Raw genomic sequence first — 22083 nt, 5'->3', positions numbered from 1 at the left:
ATGGCGTCAATTTGATCCTATCCAAGCGCTGGGTCGATAAAAACTGGGGGCGTGGCGCTCTATGCTGTCTTCGGGTGATCTCCGCAATGACGTGGACCTCCGGTGGACCTGCAACAAAGCCGGGCCGGGAAGGGGTTCCCGGCGACGACCCTCCGACGCTCAAGTCAAGCAGCAACTAGATGAAGCAGAGGCAAAATAACGAGACTGTGGCTACAGTGGATGAGAAAAGCATACCTCCGTCAAAGTCTGGAGGTCCTTATATAGGACCCCGGAGAGGCGCGTGCACGCTTCTCGAGATATGCACGCTTCTCGAAGCATACCTCAGAACGGTTGTGTCAGAAAAGCGTGTCTGACGCCATACCGCAACCGTCCGAGCATATCTCTGCTATGATAGTGGAAACTTCCACCGTACGATCCTTGGTACGGCCCGACCGCCGACCATGCTGCTTGTCGGCGGCAGGTGTCTCAAGAATGATATCACTAGCTGCCCTTTTTGTCCTTTTCTAAGTCTTTTGTCTCTTACTGGGCCGGACGGGATGGTTGCTCGGCCTCCAAGGCGCTCGGGTGTGTATGCGCATCGGACTGGGCGAGAAGGCCACTCGGTCACATACTCGGACGGGAGTACGAGCTGGTTGATCTGTAGTTCGGCCGAGCGGATCGGCCGCTCGGCACAACGGTTCCTCTATAAGGGAAACTCGTGAGCGTCGGAAGCTCGACTCGAGATCGAGCTATCTTCGCGCCGGCCCGGGATTTACTCCAGTCGGTCGGCCAGGTGACTTCCCCCGATCGGCCGAGACTTTGACTCTCCCGTGTCGTTGACCCCTTCCTATGTGGGCCCCCGATCCTTACCACCGGATCAGTAATCATATGAAAGAATAGGTTCTGATCAAGGAACATTGTAGGCCTAATATGAGAAGACTAGACCTAATTTGGTTCTAGCCTGCTCTCAGATCAGGTCAACAAGAACCAGGACCGTGCCAAAGCGTTCTAACTGAAGACTATTTTTCTTGGCGCTATTAGGGAAGCTCGAACATAGTAAATGAGAGCACACTTGGACTCTTTAGTACTTCAGAAATTCACAGGATTTAAAATGAGTGCATTTGAATTTTTTAAGAATAATCAATGAATTTTAATCGAAATCTATTGTAAAACCTAAATTATTTAGATTTATGTAAATTTACATTTATATTTTAGTAATTATTTTTTTTTAAAAAAAATGGGTTGTATAAATAGACAAGTAGAGGAAAAGAGATATTTACTTTCCATCAATGAAAAGAGAGTGCGGACAAGTGGCTATAAATAATTTTTATATTTAATTAGTTGAATATCGGAGGGTAAACCGGAAATGTCTTTCATTATTCTCAAGATATATGATCCTAGATTTGCGAACTTCCCAGTCCCCCGTATTTTCTAACTTCGAGATATTTTAAACGCTTTCGCTTATCCTCTTTATCTATCCGTGAACTCGCCGTCTCCTCTGTCATTCTCCTAGATCTCCGCCGCCTCCGCCGTCGCTGGCGTCGCCGGCGTCTGCTCCTCCTCCTCCACTCTTCCGATCAATTGGAAGTCGGCCATCGAATACGGCATAGTATGCAGGCATTAGCATCGCTCCCTTCCTCCGCACAGCTCCATCAGCTCCCTGCCCTCGACTCGTTGAGGGCGGCGCCGGCGGTGACAACAAGGAGGCGATGCCCTAACCTCAAACTCAACCGACAGTTTCCTTTCTCTCTCCATACCATTCATTGTCAGAAGCATCCCGATCAAGTACGCCCCTTTTTTCTACTCTCTTATACTTTTCATCCCTCGTCGAAACGAGCCAAAGGAGTGATCTTTCTCTTTTTTTAGTCCTCAAGGTGAAAGATTGTTCCTGTATCTTGCCAATTTTGGTTGATCCCTTGTGCGTTCTCCTGCAGGGAGTGAACGGAGGTGACACAGACGACATGTTCGATGATTTGTTCAAGAAGTATGGAAAGGTGGTATATAGAAGCACCGACCAAAAGCGCCCAATTTCGGAGGCTGATGATGATGCTGAAAGCTTGTCCTGTAAATCCCATCTCATTCTACTTTTCTTTGAGCCAGTTGTAGCTTATCTTTGAGTTTTTCACACATTGCGAAAAACACAAGAGATCATAGCACAGTTGACTCGGATGTTTAAGTTGACAAAGACTAGGATCATCGTGTTTCATAACAGGAAGTTTGTTAGATGCTTCATGTTGGTGTTTCTTGGTGGTTCAGTCTTTCAACTTTTTTATAATGTTGGATTTTGCTATTCTCCTAGTTTGATTCATCTCAATAATAGATTGTTCTAGCTATCCTTAGTAATTATTAGGCCGTATTTGCTATTATTTTAGATCACATTGATATTCTCTATGTTGATCTTAGACTAATTAGTTGTTAGGTTAGGTGAAGCTGAAGTGTTTTTGCACTCATGTATTGGCAGAGCTATTTTTTCTTTCTAATTGGATGCAATGAAATTATGAAAAAAGAAATTATAAAGCATAAGATGTACAGTTACAGTTAAATTAGCAAAGCACAGTTGAATATTAAGAGATATCATTCAAAATATCCACATCTGAAGTGCATCAATATGATTTAGAGGTTTGCAACCATTAGTCATTGCACCACCTATTCTCTGAAAGATATGAATGTAATCGATTCAGAAATCTGTTCTTTAATATCTTTTATGCATTGACTTGATGCATTCCAAATTCTATGTTGGGTAAATTGACTCCAGTTATAGTAGTTAAGATATGCCACAGGCTTCATTAGCTAATCAGTCAATAGTTTTTTTCTGTAGAAATTTTTGCAATTTTGGTCTTTTCAACTACATTTTCTTCAAATTTTACTTAATTTTGCTAAAATTGTATTTAGATGCTCTTGTTAAGTGCCATTGATGGCAAAGAAAACATGTGACCAACTCCAAGTAGCACCTACATTACAGCCTGCAGCACATGTTACTTTCCATGTTAAGATAATGAACCTATCTCAAACCAGGAACAAGTTATAGCAGATTCAGTTGTCGCACTTGTGTGAAATTGTATTTTACCTCAAGTGTGTAGATGATTTGTCAATGACTCAAACGAATACCACTTCTTCAGTTGCTGTGACTCTAGCTAAGGTTGCCAATGATGTAAAAGCTGCTGATATTCGTGTTCTCTTCGTGAAGCCGCTGGTCTATTGGACTCGATTCTTTATCATTGTTACAGCATTTTCTTGTCCACAAATTGACGCAATTGGGTACATATCTTTTTCCTTATAGAGTATTTGCAACATTCTGTCTCATCTAGTTTTCACACTCTACATTTTGCTCATCAAAGAACAAAAAGTGTGTCATCTAAGTAAATCAACTGATGTATATCGTATCTACTGATGTGCTTAAGCCATTTTTTTGGTGTTATGTAATTTAGGTCAAGGATACGAGACACGGCTGAGAAGCAATTTGACAAAATTGCCTCTGGTGATACGAAGCCCAACTCGTGGACTTTACTAGACTTTGGTAAGTCTGTTGCACTGACTGATCTTATGTGATTCATCATTCGATGGGCCTTGAAAAAAATCTATTCTTTTACGTCTTTAACTCCATTCTGCATCTGAATTTATTTTCTGAATTATTTTACTTGATCTACTTTAGATACAATTTGTATTGTAGGAAAATGAAAGATTGTATTACAAATAGAAAAATGAATAAATATGTTATGGTACAAGCAACACGAATAAATTCTATACAGATTTGATTAATACAAGAGGCTAATCAACAATGGATTAAGTCGTATAGACTAAATCAAGGAGGATTAAGTTGTAGACTCAGTCAAAATTTTATTTAACATCTCCATATACTCAAGGCGTTTTGGTTGAGATAAGCTTGAATTTATGTTGTAATTTAATAAAGTTAGTTTAAGCTATTTGTCTGGTGTTCATTTGAAGAAATAGATTGCAGCTGAAGGGTTCTCTGTTGTAGATGAAAAAAAAAAAAACTCTTAGCGAAAATATAATCCTGGAAACTTCTAACAACATGGTACTAAGCAAGCAACATCGAAAGCACTCTGGCCGGTTCTTTGCCTGGATGATTGATGAGCGGACAATAACGAGAGACACTTTGGATGGTTTGACATTGCTTAATTCTCTGCTCAAGTGGGATGAGAGATGGCCCCCTTTAACGATTTGTATGACAGGAGTCGAGATGTTCTCAGGGCGCATATTGGTTGGTATAGATCGCTATTAGCGGTGCACAGTAGAGTAGGTAGTCACAGTCGGTGACGGAAGGTGTTGCGATGAAGCAGGATGCCATGGTGGATAATGTGAGGTGTTATGACAGAGCATGAAGTCGTGGGTGACATGCACTACGACCAAAGACTAGGTGGAGCTTCATTGGATTATGTGGAGACGTAGTATGAAGGATACAAAAGAGGAAGTAGAAAGGTACGAGAGATAGAGGGTCATGTGTGAGAATCCGTAATGACTCTGATACCATGTAAAAAATAAAAGAGATTAAACCAAAGGTGGCTTAATTCTTATGGAACAAATATAGGAGGATTAAATCGTGTAGACTGTCTTGAAATTTTATGTCATTTATGTTATCTTAACCAATGTTTAGTTGTTTTCTTGATGAAAAGGTTTCTTTTTTGCTTACCTGTTTTCTCATTAAACCTTCAGGTGATGTAGTAGTTCACATATTTCTTCCCCAGCAGCGAGCTTTCTACAACTTGGAAGAGTTTTATGGAAATGCCACATCTATCGAACTGCCTTTCGACAACCAATCCCCATTCCGAAACTGATGCATTTTCCATCTCTTACAGATGACTATCTAGTAGTCTTTGAATCCATTGAGTTTAGCTGAAAATTTTCAACATTGGGATATGCTTTAGTCTCCTCCAGAAGAGACTCATTTTAGCATTGTGAATCTCATGAGTTATAGAACAATTCATCACTCCATGTGTTTCGTTAAATTAACATGCTTGCCAGTTTGCCATCAAATCCTTCTCACACCATTGCTAGGTTATAGCATCTGTATAGTCAAATAACTATTTCAGCGTCGAATAATATTGATTAATAGGCAATTTGGTGTATGAAACTTCCCCCAATGCGATTCTTGACAAAGAGTCTATTGTACTAGTCTTATCCTACTTTACAAAAGGTCGAACTTGTGACCTTTAGATCGAAGGATTATTTGGTTTGAACCAGACTAAACCTAAATTAAGACTGAATGAATGAATTTGATTTGATCTATATCGTATATGTCTAATGAAGAAGGTTATGATTAATTACATATATAGTTGTAAGTAACCTTTTGCATCATACTTTGAGACCTTAATAAGATTGGGGATGCAAATGATTTAATATTTTAAAATGCATTAGTTTAATAAAAACAGATGTACTAATTTTAAATTATCACTATATATTTTTTCAAATTTTAGATAATATCAAGCGGATATCACTAAAGCATCGCGAATGTCTATTTGAGGCGATTTCATGTTTAGTAAAATCATTAGGTTAATTTTTTAAGAAATTAGGGATGATTACGAATGACTAATTCGTTTGGATACTGAAGGATTAGATGGACTTATATATTAATGTCACACATCATTATCATTAAGGATTAAACTCATTGAAGTGATGTAATGCATTGTTAAGTATGAGTTTAAATTATTGAATGTGGATTACATGAATAAAACTCATTAACACGGGTTGTTAATATTGATAGACTATTAATGGATTAGAGCATCCATAGTAGATGGGTGTTATAACACTTCTTTAGTGTTAATGTCATTAATCAAGGTGGGGCGGCCCACCTAATATTTGTATTTTTTAAAAAAAATTTATTTATTAAAAGATTATAACTTTTAAAATTAAAAATTGAATAAAACAGTTAATTTTTTAATGATTAATTTGAAATTTCATCTATAAATATCCATCAATGTGTACATATATTTTCATTCTAACTCAATACTCTCTCCAATTTTATTCTCTAAATATTTTTCCCATCTATTTTTTTTAAGTTCTTACAATCTTATTGTCTATCTGAAATGAATGAAAATAGTAAGACATTTTTTATAAATTTTTTGAATTCTACAAACAACTTATAAGAATATTAAAAAATTAATATTATTTTTTAAAAATAGTAAAATTATTTTTAAAAAAGTAAGATTATTATTAAAATAATAATAATTTTAATATTTTAAAATATATTTATTTAATATAATATAATTTTAAGATAATTGAGTGGACTGTGCGATGTATAAATAATGAGTGTTAATGTTAAAAGTAATGTATGATGAAATAAATATGTTGTTATAATAAGTATGTGACAGTAGACCTTATGCTTTTGATGAGATGGTGAATATTATAATGGAAGTAGATTATGGATATCCTTACAAGCTCAAAAATAAATGGTTTATATCGGGCTTGACTTGTACAAGAAGACTAAAGATATTTGGGTCATGTTGAGTTCATAAGCCTTCTTCTCTTCTTTTCTTTCTATCTGACGAGAGATTACGGTTGTCACGTGAGCTCTTGCAGAAGGCATTCCGCTGCGTTTGCAAGAATCTCATCCATCGACAAGAAAAGAACAATGGCAATGGCTTGGGATTCAAGTCAGCTTTTGGTTTTGCCGTTGTTTCGCCATCGATATGCATGAATTATTATGTAATTATATAGTGTTTCATACTTAACGAATTTAATATGTACTTTAATCTAAACGATCGAGAACAAAATAAGAACATGATTAATTATTTACTCTTATGTTTGATTACCTTTTCAATTAATGACTTATGATTCTTGAAGAAAATTTTGTTATTAATTGTTAAAACAACAATAAAGTAGTTTCGAAGATCTAAAATGTACTCGTCATTTTACAAAGTAAAAGTTGAACTCGAACTGATTCAACTATTTGAGAGGGTGAAAGAGTTTTAAATTAGAGAATTATCTTCGTCTAAATTGCACACGGTTCATAGTTCTTATTGAACCTTTGAATAATGTTGTCACATTATTCAAAAGATTCAAATCGAGAAATTATCCTCATATGATGGTTAGTTTCGAGTTTCTGATTTACTTTCTCTAATGGTGTGAGATAGTCATGGAGGCCGTAGATTACATCTTTTTGTAAAATTATTCAACAAATTCAAATGAATAAAAATTGAATTATTTCAAATTTATTTGATCTTAAATGAATCTCTTTAAGTTTATTTGAAGTGGATGAACCGCTCTCACTTCATCCGGATTCCACTCATTTCATTTGAAATACTCCAAATTCGTGTGTCAATTCTACCATCCGAATACTAACTCGACTATGCCATGAGAGCGACTACTCCAAATTCATATGAAGTGGATCGATCAGTTAACTAAAAAGCAAGCACACCTAGCAATTCAAATCTTTATTCTTCATATCAACTACATTTGACCTAAAACTAACATATACTCTTTATTTTATTCTTTACCGTTGTGCCAAGTTCCTTTCGAAAATGAAGATAATATAATTATAAAAAAAGTGCACAAGATGTACAACAAGACTACTCTCGTTGAGTTTTCAACAACAAAAAGGTACAAAGTGAAGAAATGACACAATAAAACCTCACTTTGTCATTGTCATTTAATATTAGCAATGAATTCTTACCTTTCTTTTCACTCTCCTCTCACTATGCAACACCAATTCTCCCTCTTCTCCATTGAACATTTATTTCTTTTGCAAAGGAACAAAACGTGAAAAAAGCATGGTGAGCACTTGTACCCCCAACCATTGACGATCTCAAGAGCCATGGCCATGGCCCTACACATGTTCTCTCTTCCCCCCAATCCACCAACTTTCTAATGCCACCAATGATCAACTGACCAACAGATAAGTCCCAGGGCAAAGCAGCACAGCACAGCACTCATCCACACAAAGATGCAAAAGGAGATAGAGATGTTAAGTGTATCAGTTGCCCACCAGCTCAGCTCCTGCTGTGTCACCAGATAAATGCTTTCAGAAAGCTAAAGCAAAGAATAATCAGTGCCCATCTGTTGATTCATCTGTTGCTGATACAATCCATGGACTTGTTTCACTGGTGAAGTCTCCAAAAACAACAATTACCAACTTGTGAGAAAAAAGAGAAAGGATATAGATCCACAAAGGCCATCATTCTGTGCTCCTTTATTCACACATCAAGTCTGGGGGAGCCTTTATTTTGCATTTCTTCTTACCAAAATTCCCTCCTTGGGTTACACGGGAAATGCTCAAACGAGGCTTTGCATTGCTCCTCTTTGCCCCTGCCTGTTGCTGAACCCACAAGGGCATTGAAGGAGTTGAGCAGGGTTAAAGGTGCCTCGTGCAAGGATTATACTTTGACTGATATTTAGTCTCTTTGAATTTGTACAATTAACTCTTAGGCAGCTACCTTGGGCCGAAGTCTAGATTCTCCCACTTGAATGGCTCTACTGATCCAATCTGTGGTAAACCTCGGAAGCACAAGCAAACGCAGACGCAGACGGCAGCTATTGCAAGCATTGAGTGGACATAAGGCCGCTGAAGAAGCCCCTTGGTTCGGGGGGATCGCCTAAGCTGTCTAGCCCCGATCATGGCACATTGAGCGCACGAAATCGATGTCACAGTTTGGGCACCCTGTGTGATTGATACTCCTACCACTGCTCCATCTCTTACTGGAATTGTCAATTGGCCATTTGTCCTGTCACCAAGCTTCCTGAATATCAGATTGTTATAGGAAATATTGTTCCTCAGCAATGAATACATATAGGGGGACCGATCATTCTCGTCGAGTAACGAAGTCCAGCACTTCAACCCGATCTACCAAAACCAGAGACCGACAGATTAGAGAAAATGCCAGTAAGGTTTTAAAAATAGTAGACATGGAAGTATACATTTATTAGAGAAAAAGCAGCTAGAACCTTTGCATTCTAAGAATGGTAGGTAGTAAGATTTAGGAGGAGCTTACTTCTTGCGGATCATTAGTGAGTGCATCAACCAAATCCTCTGAGTCCTGCATAGATGCAGCCATATGCAATGGGGTAATCCCACCAGGGCCAGCCATGCTTGGAGAGAAAAGATACACCTTCGTTGCATCTTTCCCTTGAGTCACATAATACTGGATGAGAAGGTCTACCATTTTTCTGCACTTTCTCTTAACTGCTCGGCTCAATAGGTCAATTTCTGAAAGAAGTTCTAGTGACTCCTGTTTTAACGCATCATCATTTAAGCTTCTTTCCACAAGAATATCCAAAAGAGCTTGAATAAGAGTGCACCAATCACGTTCGACTGAAAAGGTCAGAAGGTACTTCAACCGGGAACTTGAGAAATTAGAAAAGGAGAGACTGGATGATTTTTGTGTCCTTTGAAACAGCCATCCAAGCTCATTTAGGAAATGCAGACTATCCTCCTTTGACCTGTAACGGGGACTATTACTAACTTGTTCCTCTGTGATGCCATCTGATAGGAGAGCATCTTCAAAATCTGCTTCAAGGGTTCTCAACTCCTGACAAATGCTAACATTGGCAATAATGACGGGAAAGCTGTTCCCCTTGAAACCATTTTCCACCTGGTCATGTAATTCAAATATCAGTTCAGAGTAGTGGGGGTTCTAGATTTAAATGCAACTAGAAAGAGGGGAAGCTACTGAATTTGACAAGTTGATTCCACATTAACGTAGTTACCTCAATGAAACATCGACTAAATCCCTCAGGAGATCCTCCTGGGAAGTCAAACCTCTCAACGCAAGAATCATCATATATGGTGCCAGGATATGTTGAGCAGAGAATTTCTTTTGACATGTATTTACCCATATAAGTGCAATGAATCCTATTGAATGCAAGAAATATATGAGCAATATAGGTGAGCTCGTACAAACATTTCTTATCAAACGTTGCAGCGCTCAACTCACTTGGTTCCAGGAACAGTCAAATTGCGACCTTTCAGAAGAAGGGATGTTTTCTGCCCAACTACAACAGCAACTGGTGACACAGATGTCAACTCCGGTGCACTCCATGCCTTCCAAGTCCTAGATATGCGGATCTTCGCTGCAATAGATAGGTATGATATGATTATCTACTTGAGAAGATAATTGCAGCAATGTGTTGCCTAACAGTAATAATGAAAAATCATACCGTCCTTGTGTGACACTAACTGTCGATTTGTCCGAAGTAAAAACCTTCCATTTCGCCAGAAATCAGTTTCAGGAAATTGAACTAGTGACACAACACGTTCAAGAAGATCATCTTCAAACTGCAAAACCAACAACTTTCCAGTATACTCCACACCAAACTAAAAGTTAGAAAAATTGAAAAATACGGCACTGACTTCTTCCCATGCAACTGATGGCATTGATAAGTAGATAGATAAGACTATGCAACCAGGCCTGATGTAACTCTCCATATCTGAAGGGCTGTGTGAGAGCCAATTAAATACCTGTAACAATGGGAAATGTAAGTAGTACACGAGTTGTTGGTAAAAGAAAATTCTAGAAAATACCAAACCTGAGAACGTAGTGTATCAGGGAAACTACTTGGATCCTTGCCAAAAAGCTTGAAAATTATCCGTCCAGTCCGATCCTGTTTAGTCATAAGGTGTAATAAGCAAATAAGATGCAAAAAAATGTTCTGAAAGGCAATCGGCAATCGATTGCATGTTACCTGAGCATCAGAGTTGGAACTAGATGGGGAGTGATCTGAACCAGAGGATTTGTAACCACCTCGAGATGGTAGTCTCTGGGCAGTAGCATTTTCTGTTTGCATTTCTGACACTCTAAATAGCTCAAGTGGCGCACTTCCACCATTAATACTACTCAGTTCGACAGTTGCATTTTCTTCCCTACATTCTAGTGCTTGTGCATACTTTGTTCCTTCCAATGTTGAATGCAGAGGGAACAACTTCTTTGTAACAGGTGGAGAAGATGATGGAGATCTCTCTTCCAAAGGGTTGCTACTTTCAGATGATAAATATTTAATTGCAGAACCAAGTTCAGGAGGATTATCATACTCAACAGGTCCAAAAAGTTGCAAAGGTAAGCTCTGACGGGTTTGCTGAACTATCTGGTGACATGCACCGACTGTAGATTTGCTGATGAGGTTGTCTGGCAAGACACCAACTGACGGAAGCATATGGGTTGATTTATTGTGAGAATTAGCATCACCAGAGGGTTCAGCATTTTGAACCTTAGCCTTATCATTGCCACTACTTTGGCTGCTCCTTTGGGAAACAGTTGCAGGGGCAGCAGCAGTAGTAGCTGCTATTGCTGCCGATAAAACTGTCAGTAGCTTAGTGGTGGCGGATGGAGAATTTATCTCCCCAATCTCCTTAATCGACTTCTCAATTGAGACTAGTGGTGCATCTTGAGATACGTTCAAATCAAAACCTCCAGGCTCCAAAGATCTGGCAGAAGGGTTTCCACTATTTGAAGCGCTTAATTTACTGATAAACTGGACAAGTCGGTCCCTTTCAAACAGAGGGATGTTTGTCTGTTTGTCTTGAGAGTTACCTGCATTCACAGTAGTAACACATGAAGCAAAAGAAGGAAATCACAGAGCAAAATATTAGCACCCCTTTCGAGAAAGACAGCATGCCTTCCAAGCGTGCAAGCATAGACAACAAGTTAACAATATCCAGATGCCCACTTGCTGAATTTTCTTGGTTCATAGGCTGCAGCATAGGAGAAGCAACTTCTGGTTGTGTCTTCCTTCTGCGCCGATTGTGACCTGCAAGCCGCCTTCTACAGCTTCTCTTTCCCTCATCAAACGCAGAAAGAGGATGGAATCTGAATAACATAATCTTACAGATCAGAAAGATTCAAGTTTTTTCAGAAAATTGATTGATATATATGACTTAAACACAGCAAATCTACGATTGCAAATAAGCCTGTTATTTCTAGCCATGAAGATTAAGTTGTAGCACCAAGCATATCATGGCAGATTTACAGCATATATTTCAAAAAATCTCAAAAGGAAACCTGTAGCAGCAGAAATTTAACTGGTTAATGCTAACTGGAAACTGTAGAGTAAGATTTTGAGGTGGTAGGAATTACCTGCTGCACTGTTGGCAGAATCTCTGCATCTGGTTCCCAACAAGGGCCTTGGCAGTCTTGCTGTGCACCTCACACACCTTATGGCGCCTGTGGTAATCCTTGGCGCTCGACAGATCCGTGCGGCAATCATCAACCTGACACATCGGGTAGTTGCTGCACCCCGGTGAGCCAGACCGGACCCGCTTGTTAGGCCTTGCAGCAGGCTCCTCTGCCAAGCATCCTCCGCCTCCAAGCTTCAGCACTAGCCTTTCATCGTCCTCTTCCATACTTCTTACAAGTAACGAGCTCTCGTCCCCTTTCTTCTGATCGACAATAGCAGCGGCCGCGGAAGATGACTGAGATCCCAGGCAGATGACGTCCGCGGTGTCGGACGCAGGCGTGGGTGTGAACTGCACGCTGTCCCAATTCCACATATTGGGATTCCAATTACTAACGGGATTCGCAACAGAAGCGCTCATCGTGTGCTCCTGGTTCTCCGGCAGTCGGTTGTGCTGAAAAACGGAACTTTTCCATGGAAAGTCTCGCTTCTTCGCGAGAAGAGGAGCGTCACGGAGGGAAACGGGAAGGGCCTGGTGGTGGTGAAAGAAGATAGGAGGAGCAACCTGTGCACCGACCTCTCCCTCCATTGCTGCCGGACGAAACGAACCCTAAGTCCCCCTCGATCGCTCCAAAAAAAAACACCACCTTTTTCGTCAAAACACTACCGTCTACCTCCGATCCATTCTTCCGCATATTCCAATCTACAAAAGCACGAAGCAAACCCAATAATCCGTCAAGAATAATAAAGGAGACAGCTTTTTCAAACCAAACCATGGAAATAAAAAACAAGCAAAATCAAACCTTCAAAATTCCCTCAAAAACCAATCAAAAACATAGGAAAGAACCTGTTCTACTTACCCAACTCTCACGCTTCTCAAGGCCAACATAGTCGGACGAACGAACAGATCGTAAGCTTGAACTCGTTCTCTCTCACCCCGAAACGAAGTAGCTGCGCACAGGATCGCAGGGAAGAACAGATCCGGACGACTAAGTTCGCTCTCCCTTCTCTCTCTGGTTGGAACTCTTCTTCTCTCTCTCTCTCTCTCTCTCTCTCTCTCTCTCCCCCCGCTCTTGCCACCAGGAAGCGGCGGCGTGGCAGGGAACGTAATAAGACACTAAGAGCGAGGGCAAGATATAAGAACTGCACGGAAAGAAAAAGCCAACTGCGTGGCATTATTTCGATGTGACCTCCGGAATTCACTTTTACTAATTAGCCCCTCAATTTTGCCTACTACAAAACCACTTACTTCAATTTTATTTAAAATCCAAAAATAAATAAAATGAACCTCCCATTTTAATTTTTTTTAATTAAAAGGACATCTTTATTATCCAATCATGTATAAATAACTAACTGTTATATTATATTATTATTTAATCATACATAATTAAATAATATTTATGATTTTACAACTACTATAATATAAATATTAAATAAATAAATTAAATTTACATTATAATAACTACGAATTTAATTTTATAACTATTATAATATAAGTATTAAATAAATAAGTTAAATTTACATTATAGTAACTACGAATTTAATTTTATAACTATTATATAAATATCTAACTGTTCTATTATATTATTATTTAATCATAGATAATTTTATAGTAATTATGTTTTATAATTATTATAATATAAATATTAAATAATTAAATTTGCATTATAGTAACTACGAATTCAATTTTATAACTATTATAGTATAAATTTTTATCATTTACATTGTAACAATTATAAAATTATATTTACTAATATAAATTATACAAATTAAATATTTTAGTAGTTATGATTTTGTAATTATTATAATATTTTATTAAGATTTAGATTAGGATAGTAGTATTGAATTGTATTGGATGACAATGGAATAGAGATGCTTTGACTTTTCAAAAATAAAAATAAAGAATGGAGTTTTTTTTTTTGAAAATTTCACCCAAAAATAAAGATTATCTTATGAGGCGAAAAAAAATAGATAACATAATTTTACTCTAGTTTGGGGATTGGACTCGCATTAAATAATTTTCGAGGGGCGTTATAAAACTTTTCGTAAAAGAAAAAAAACAAAGAGAAGTAATTGCCGGCCGCGAAACTAGTCACACAAAACTCACCAAACGTGTGCCCCACGGCGTTGTCGTACCGGTGTAGCCTTACGATTGGCTGGGACGGTGGGCGAGTCACGAGACAAGGGAAAACGTTTTAGTATTCCGAGGGGAGTAATTACGAATAATTATTACCGTAATAATTGCCGTTACGGCCTCGTAAACGGGTCCGTACGACCGCAACCCGAAAAGATAGTCAAATCGGAGCCGTCCGATTCGCCCGTACCGTACGATAGTCTCTGTAGCCGGCGAGCGACAGCCGTCCTTCTGCTTCTCGTCCGTTTCTTCCAGCGCGTCGCAGTCAACGTCCGATCTGCACGCGGACACCAGAGCGCAATTAAATAATATTAAATTTTATGAATATATCAGCAAGCACCCTCGTTTTATTTGTATCTGAAAATATACCCTTTTGATTTATATAGAATTGGACTATTTTTTTATATAAAATAAATAAATAAAACAACATTTCATCATATTTATTATTTCAAAAATATTCTTATTCCTAAGTTAGATCCTAACTACTACAAATTTAAAACAAATTATTATTTTTTAATTTACCTTAGTCAACAAATTATAATCAAGAGCACCTTATATAATAAATTATTATCCAATATGTTTAGGGAGGGATAGTGTAATATGGAAACGGTTGAGATTCAATCAAAGTCTTAATATTAGATAGATTTAGAAAAGATTATGAATTTAAAATGATGTAGGCCCAAAGTAAAAATATCATATTATTATAAAAATATATGAACATCCTTTGAACATAATAGAAACATAATCTATAGCCTTATCAAAATAATGTATAAGTTCACTCTTGCTCATCCTATGAACCTCTCATATGATGACTAATATAGGACATCGAAAATTAAGATTACAAGGGACATATATGAAGCACATTGATGGGATAAAAGTTTGAGATAATCTTGTATCATAAAAGATTGAACATGGGATTAGAATGATCACTTGTGTATATTATTTTTATTTCTAGAAATATATTATGTAGTTGTGAAACATAATTTATTTAAACTTATTCAAGTCTTCTATTTGAATTAGTATGATTATGGATTTACGAAGGAAGATACAAAAGTTTAGTTCTAATCATAACTAGATTTTCTATTTGGTGTGATTATTTTAAGATGATGTACCAAAAGTATCATAGGAGTTAATGTATACTATAAGATATTTTTCTCCAGTGAGATGAATAACTTGAGAAATTAATTGTTGAGTGAGGAAAAGTCGTTCGTCGCATCCCGAATTAATTTAGTCCAAAGCAATTTAAACATGTTCTAGTTAGTTGAAGTGTCAACTCAAAGAAATCTCTTTCAAAATATGATATCCATTAAAATTTGTTTCTTTTGGAGGTACACTTCATGGCACAACACAACCATAACAAATTTCAAAAAAACAAATTTAACTTGAGTTTTGATGAAAATTGAATTATACCATCCCTATTTAATAGTCAACTTTTCTAATTAAAAAAAAATTATTTTGTTAAAGATTTTTTTATAAAAGATAATAAGCCATAAAAACAATAATTGTTTATATTTTTCCCAGACAATAGTTTTAATCATAATTGTCTATTTTTATTCTATTTATCATGTATACAAATTATTCGAAAGAAATTATATTATTCAAAACCATTCTTTGTATTCTTTTTACTAAAATTTTTTGTTTCTCTTCTTGTAAAATATTAACAAATTCTAAATGAAAATTGACCATCCCATAAAAATTCTTTAAATAAAACATAATCCCTAAAAAATTAAATTTAATTATCAATATAAGTTATCAATAGTGGAAAAAATTATGATGCAAAAAAGTAAAAGTTATTCCTCAACAGTGACAATTTGACTTGTAGTGTCACATCAAAAAAACAAACACATGTGGCCAACATATAGAATCCATTCACTTATATAATTGCTCAAGTCAATTCCTTTATCAAACAATAAAAATTAATTATTTTGGAAATAAAATAAAATGTTTTTATGAAAAAAAAGACACTTGGCAATATAATATTATAACAATAATGATAATATATAATTAATATGTTATTTGTAAATTTGCAACGAATATAAAACTCTATCCATCGGTTATCACTCTCGTTGGTTTGAACTTCAATTTGGGAAGCTTGGATGGAGTCAAATTAGCTTAGCTTTACGACTATCGGAACTTGGGGCAAAGTGGCTTGAGCTTGAGGCCAGTCGAGGTGTGCGACCAACTTTTTCGAAGTCGGTAGGGATTGATAGATTTGATTTTAGTGGCAATAGTCAATGGAGTGGGAGTTAGCAACATGAAAATTCGATGGATCAATCAAAGAAGGTTATGTCGGAGTGGAGAAAGAACTTGAAAGGAAGTGTAGTTTTGAGGTGGCAATGGCAAGTGATCGAATATTCCTTTCCATGTGGCCCCTATCCCTTTTTGTGAATCTCAAAGTGAGTGATTGTTTAGAGTCCCTAACTCAGATGCTCAATTATACTTCTTTAATTGTACAATCGATAACTTTTGATCTTTTTTTGAGTTTTATCTCAAGTATGACTAACATTTAGACAAGCACGGGCCTCGCCATTAAATATCTTTAGGAGACAAGTAGATGTGTATAACAGTATCCATTTAGTACGAATTCGAATTCTTTTTAGGATCATGATGACCGGCTTTAGGCATAAGCCGTTAAGGCCTATGCCTAGGGCCCAATTTTTATTGGAGCCCATTATTTTTAATGTATTAAATATATTTAAAAAAAAAATTAAAAAAATAAACTCACACATAATAAAAGATTATGCAATCTCATTCTTTAAAAATTAGGATCATTATTTTTAATATATTAAATATATTTTTATATATATTTTTTAAGAAAATGAAAAAGAATAAGTTTATGATGCTCCTTACTTGATTAAATTCAAATGTTATTCGACCTTTGTCTTCATTCTATTATTTGTAATTGTTCTGGTTTAGATAATAAAAAATATGATTTATTTTTTTCTTTTTCTCAGTGCTTAAAAAGTCTTCTATTTAGTTCTTGATAAATGATAATGATTGATTTAGTCTCATTGTGATTTTTATTTTCTAAAGATGATATTTAATTTCGTCATTTTATACATTTTTTTTTTGCTTTGCCAATGATAATATGTTGAGCTCATGCTTTTTTTTTTTTTATTGTTATCCTATTTCATTTTTCTTATTTTTAAAATTTTATTCCTTTTTTAAGAATTGTTTTCTCTGTTTTATTATCTATTATCTACTTGAGGTGTATTATATCTGATAATAATATTTTATTTAATATCGTAAAATTTATATTTCTCTGAATTAGGTTATTATGAAAATAAAATTTTAATTAATAATTTTATATTAAAAATATGAAAATTAAATTATATAAAAATATTTTTTAAAAAAAATTAATATTTAATTTGTTAAAAAAAAATTAAACCACATTTTTCGATCAAGCCTAAATGAATACTAAACGTGGAGACCTTCTCTGGAAGACATATTTGTCCCCTTTATATATATTTTGAATATTCAAGTGAAAATATCAAGTCTTCATATAAATGGATCTGAACTGAAACGGATCCGTTTACGCCGAGAATCCGATTCGACCAAACCAGCTTGGCGTCCAAAATCCAATTCCAACCCAATCAACCAGTAATGGGCAAGGAAGCGGGCCCCGATCCTGTCCGGACCAGTGATAGTGAGGTAGACGTTCCGGTAAGTTGTTCGTGCGGGAGGCTAATATTGGCCTCAGCGTCTTTTAATTACCCCCTTAAAATAGTAAATCCTGATCCGTGCTGCTCGGCCAAGAAGCGTTCGAATCGACCCCTCCGTCGCGTCGACGAAGGCTCCGATCAATCGCCTCCTCCGATTCGTCGATGAAGGCTTCGATCAAGTTCCGGGAGGAGGCGCCGCCGCTGGTGCGGGCCAAGATCCCCATCGCCGTCCTCGGCCTCCCTTTCCTCTCCGGCTTCGCCGTCGGCGCTGGCGACGCCTTCCAAGATGTCCGCTTCGACATCGCCACCTCCTTCCGCGTGGGTCCTTCCCTCCGCCTCTCTTACCGTCCCAACGATTACCGAAAGCCCTTTTTCCTCGTCCTCAAGACCGGAACCGGAACCCTAGGCTCCCCCTCCGGAAACTCCCCCCTCGTGATGTCCGCTGAGTTCGGTCTCCAGAGCGGCCGCCCCGACTTCTCCCTTCGCCTCAAGCCCAATTTCGGCGACTTCTCCATCAAAAAAGTTGTGGATGCCGCCGCGCCTGTCAACGTCTCCGCCGAGTCCCCTCCGGCCGTGGAGGTTAAGGTCTCGGCCTTCTGCGATGAGAAAAACCCCGAGTTCGTACAATTCCACGCTCACGAGCCGATCGGCTCCGGAAAGAAGCTCAGCGGCGGCCCAATCGACATATCCACTCTCGCGACCGGCCGAGGCGGCGGGATCGACGGGCTCCTCTCCGGCTTCGAGGTCAGCTCGAGGAGCATCCTCCGCCTGCCCAAACGCGCCGCCGTCCGGTTCAAGTGGGGACTTAGAGTGCCGCCGGAGCTCCGCTCCGCGCTCGACGATCCCAAAGGCCCGATGATCTCGCTGAGCAAGCTCCCGCTTCTGTCGTTGAGCAAGATCACGATAGAGCGCTCGACGGCTGACGCGCATACGGAGAGGAAGAAGCCAGTCGCCACCACCGAGGATACAGATGCCAGCGCCCGCGCCCTGCTGCGCGGGGACGTGGAGGCCCTGCGGTCCGATAGCATTCTTCTGAAGAGGGCCTTGGAGGATCTTAGGGCGGAAGTCGGAGCTCGGAAGTTCACTCCGGCAGCTTCTGCAGCAGCACGCAAGGAGGAGCAGAGAGGCAACGGCAAGCCATCGAGGAGCACGGGGAAGCCTGAGAGCTTCTCGGCGGAGGAGCCAAAGAAGCCGTCAGCGACGATCCCCACTGCAAGGACTTGAGGCTTGCAACGACTCTGCTGTTGGATGAAGGTTAGCAAGACTGATCTCTTCATGGTCTCTCTCTCTGTTTGTTTGTTTGTTTGTTTGTCTTCTTCTTGTGAATGCTTCACGTCTACTACCAAAATAATGCAATGCTATTGCTGGCTGTTACTCCTAACCTGCCTGCGTCGGCTGCCTGCTTCTTGATGTTACAACGATCTCTTTGAGTAATCAGTAGTTCGATCATAGGAAAGTTGATATGGGTTTCATCCGATTAATTCTTGATAAATTTGAAATGCATATTTAGAAGTCGATCTCTAGGATATTTATCTCATTTAGAATTTAAACTCGGATTCTCTTATTGCTCTTGTGTAGCATTAAGATGGTAATGCCATGGATTTAGTATTAGGAGTGTAAAAATCAAACTGAATAGTATAAAAGTATTGATAATTGAGTTCATGTTTAAAAAATATATATATGTGATATTTGAATTTAAATAAAATTCAGTTCGAGTTTGAGTCACAAGTAACTTGTAAAAATCGAATAAAATACTATAGATAAAACTTATGCATGCAATAGGGTGGTTAGTATTAGCATGGTTTATCGGAAGTAATCAACTCTGCCATTTTCATTCTAATATCATTTCATCATATATATATATATATATATATATATATATATATATATATATATAGACACGGACCTTCCGTTGTAGACTCGTTTGAGCATGACTCGAGGCGCCTCCAATGTATTAGAGGTGCCTTCGTCATTTTTTTATTTATTTATTTTTGGTTCCGGATTAATCAATTAGATTTTATCTTTAGTGTTTAGGGACCGAGGGGTCGTGACGTTACAATAAAAAAATAAAACTAACAAAATTTTAGATGCTCACGGGGTATATATTTAGGGTGTCTAATAATATTTTTATTTTTTTTTAGCTTTGGAATTAAGCAAATTAAATTTTACTTGTAGAGTTCAGGGTTGAGTTATAATGTTTAAACTAACTAATATATAAAATTAAAAAAAAATAGTATTCACGCAATATAATACATGAATTTAGGGTTTGAGATTTAGAAAATATTTAAAAAATGAATTAAAGCACTGTTATAAAAAAAAATGACCAAGGCGCAGCCAATGCATTAGAGGCATTTAACTTGGGACGTGGATCCTGCATACCTGTTCAGTGCATAATCTTGGGTGATCCTCAAAAGTTCGGGCATCCGGAGTTACTCCCGGATGTTCTGATTTATTTTTGGAGGTCCGGGCAGATATTTAGCCTATTGGTAATTTAAGAATTATGAAAATAATACATATTAAATATTTAATGATATACTTACAATTTGAGGATATGCCCAAAACACTAAACAAGACCACCATAATAATAATAATAATAATAATAATTGATCATATCCGAAAGTGTGAAGCTGGAAACCTGGGGACGTGGCGGCTTCGCTGGCCAGGTGTAGACTTCGCTCCATTCTGCAAAACAAGTAACGTTAGTGCTGAGCCAGGGAAGGGGTCTCCAGCGTTGGCCCTCTGACGTTCAAGTCAGTCACTGAAATATAGAGAAAAATGGAACAACTATAGAACTATGCGCCAATAGCATGCATTACGGTGGTTAGTATTAGCGTGGTTCGTCTGAACGGTTGCGATAATCATGACAGACTTTACCGTTTCCATTGTATTAGATGTACCTTCGTCAATTTTTTTAGTTTATTTTTTTTAGCTCCATGTTAAACCAATTTGACTTTGTCTCCGTTGCGGATTCGTCTGGACCTACTCGCGGCGCCTCCAATGCATTGACGTGCCTTCGTCATTTTTTTTAAAATTTTTTTAACTCTAGGTTAAGCTAATTAGATTTTGTCTTTAGAGTTTAGAGGTTGAGTTATAGTGTTCAAGTTTAAAAAAATTTAAAATTAACAAAATTTTAAATGCTCATGGGATATATATTTTGTGTGTCTAATAATATTTTATTTTTTAATTTTGGGATTAAACCAATTAGATTTTATCTTTAGAGTTTAAGTGTGACATATAATATTCATGTTAAAAAATATAAAACTAAAAAAAATTAGGTATTCATACAGTATAATATATGAATTTAGGATTTAAGATTTAAAAAATATTAAAAAATTAAAAAAATGAATTGAGGCGTTATTAAATAGAAAATTGCCCAAGGCGCCTCCAATACAGGGTGAATCCATCAAGTTTGATCAATCACTAACAAGCAATCCTAATGTGGGAGGCTTTGGTCAGGGAGATACAAAAAGAGTGTTTCAAGACTCATTACGGGGTCCAAGGTCTTTTATTCTTTTTTGCATTTATTATTTTCTGGAAACAGACTCTTGTAAAAAGTAGGGTAAAGTTGCGTACAATGGATCTTTTTTCAGGATTTCGTATGATAGGAGTTTTATGCATCGGACTGTCTTTTTTTTTGTATTTATTATTTTGGCACAAGTTTTTTTGGTTCTTAAAAAGAAACAGTTTGAAAAAGTTCAATTATACTAAATGAATTTCTAGTTACGGAGATTTCTTAATATCAAGTTGGTAAAAGGTGCTAAATTTTTGTTGATCCATAAATGCATTGGAGGCGCTTGGGATGGTCCGATCACGTGAGGATTGCTAGGAGTCTGCACTAAATAGGTGTGCAGTGTGCAGGATTAAATTATTTTATAAATATATATATGACTTAATATTTTTTAAAATTTATAATTTATGTTTAGTCTAAATTATCAATTTAAGAATTATGAAAATAACACCTATTAAATCTTTAATGATGAACTCACAATTTGAGGATATGCCCAAAATACTAAACAACAATAAGGGAATACTATTGTTGTTGTTGCTGCTAATAATAATAATAATAATAAATCAGTTATATATATATAATTAAAGTTTAATCTAGAAAAATAATAATAATTTAATAATAATTAATAAAAAATAAATTTATATGATTATAAAGATTTTTTTATTTTTTTTTAAAATTGAAATGAATTTTTATTTATTTTATTATACTATATATTAAAATGATTATATTTTTAGAAAATA

At 37.0% G+C, this 22083-nt stretch overlaps 3 protein-coding genes across 4 annotated transcripts; 2 read left to right on the top strand and 1 right to left on the bottom strand.

Annotated features, from left to right (window-relative positions):
* Nucleotides 1–1382: 1382 nt before the first annotated feature.
* On the top strand, nt 1383–4974 carry LOC122002803 (protein Iojap, chloroplastic-like). Its single transcript, XM_042558141.1, has 5 exons — nt 1383–1764; nt 1914–2043; nt 3099–3237; nt 3408–3496; nt 4654–4974. Exons 1-5 carry the CDS (start codon nt 1591–1593, stop codon nt 4773–4775), a joined length of 654 nt encoding a protein of 217 aa, XP_042414075.1. The 5' UTR covers nt 1383–1590; the 3' UTR covers nt 4776–4974.
* Nucleotides 4975–7449: 2475 nt separating this feature from the next.
* Nucleotides 7450–13161, bottom strand: LOC122002802 (squamosa promoter-binding-like protein 15). Of its 2 annotated transcripts, none has more exons than XM_042558138.1 (11): nt 12900–13161; nt 12003–12742; nt 11545–11735; nt 10615–11459; nt 10459–10533; nt 10283–10390; nt 10090–10207; nt 9867–10002; nt 9640–9784; nt 8925–9524; nt 7450–8776 (listed from the first exon to the last, which is right to left on the bottom strand). In XM_042558138.1, the coding sequence occupies exons 2-11, from the start codon at nt 12626–12628 to the stop codon at nt 8366–8368; spliced, it is 3255 nt and encodes a 1084-aa protein (XP_042414072.1). In that variant the 5' UTR covers nt 12629–12742; nt 12900–13161; the 3' UTR covers nt 7450–8365. The 2 variants fall into 2 exon arrangements, with proteins under 2 accessions (XP_042414072.1, XP_042414074.1); XM_042558140.1 differs by having other exon boundaries at nt 11596–11735.
* Nucleotides 13162–17997: 4836 nt separating this feature from the next.
* Nucleotides 17998–19059, top strand: LOC121999763. Its single transcript, XM_042554401.1, has one exon. The coding sequence runs from the start codon at nt 17998–18000 to the stop codon at nt 19057–19059; it is 1062 nt and encodes a 353-aa protein (XP_042410335.1).
* The last annotated feature ends 3024 nt before the right edge of the window (nt 19060–22083 follow it).

The sequence above is a fragment of the Zingiber officinale genome, chromosome 7A, assembly GCF_018446385.1.
Source record: "Zingiber officinale cultivar Zhangliang chromosome 7A, Zo_v1.1, whole genome shotgun sequence".
In the NCBI taxonomy this organism is placed as follows: domain Eukaryota; kingdom Viridiplantae; phylum Streptophyta; class Magnoliopsida; order Zingiberales; family Zingiberaceae; genus Zingiber; species Zingiber officinale.
Note: the sequence above shows the minus strand (reverse complement) of the source record. Positions and strands in the feature narration are given on the sequence as shown.

Coding starts and splice junctions, on each gene's coding strand:
- LOC122002803 (XM_042558141.1), top strand. CDS start 1,591: ATGCAGGCATTAGCATCGCTCCCTTCCTCCGCACAGCTCCATCAGCTC. Junction 2,044..3,098: donor TGATGCTGAAAGCTTGTCCT/GTAAATCCCATC, acceptor CCACTTCTTCAG/TTGCTGTGACTCTAGCTAAG. Junction 3,497..4,653: donor GTGGACTTTACTAGACTTTG/GTAAGTCTGTTG, acceptor TTAAACCTTCAG/GTGATGTAGTAGTTCACATA.
- LOC122002802 (XM_042558138.1), bottom strand. CDS start 12,628: ATGGAGGGAGAGGTCGGTGCACAGGTTGCTCCTCCTATCTTCTTTCAC. Junction 11,460..11,544: donor TATGCTTGCACGCTTGGAAG/GCATGCTGTCTT, acceptor CTGTGAATGCAG/GTAACTCTCAAGACAAACAG. Junction 10,534..10,614: donor GTTCCAACTCTGATGCTCAG/GTAACATGCAAT, acceptor ATGACTAAACAG/GATCGGACTGGACGGATAAT.
- LOC121999763 (XM_042554401.1), top strand. CDS start 17,998: ATGAAGGCTTCGATCAAGTTCCGGGAGGAGGCGCCGCCGCTGGTGCGG.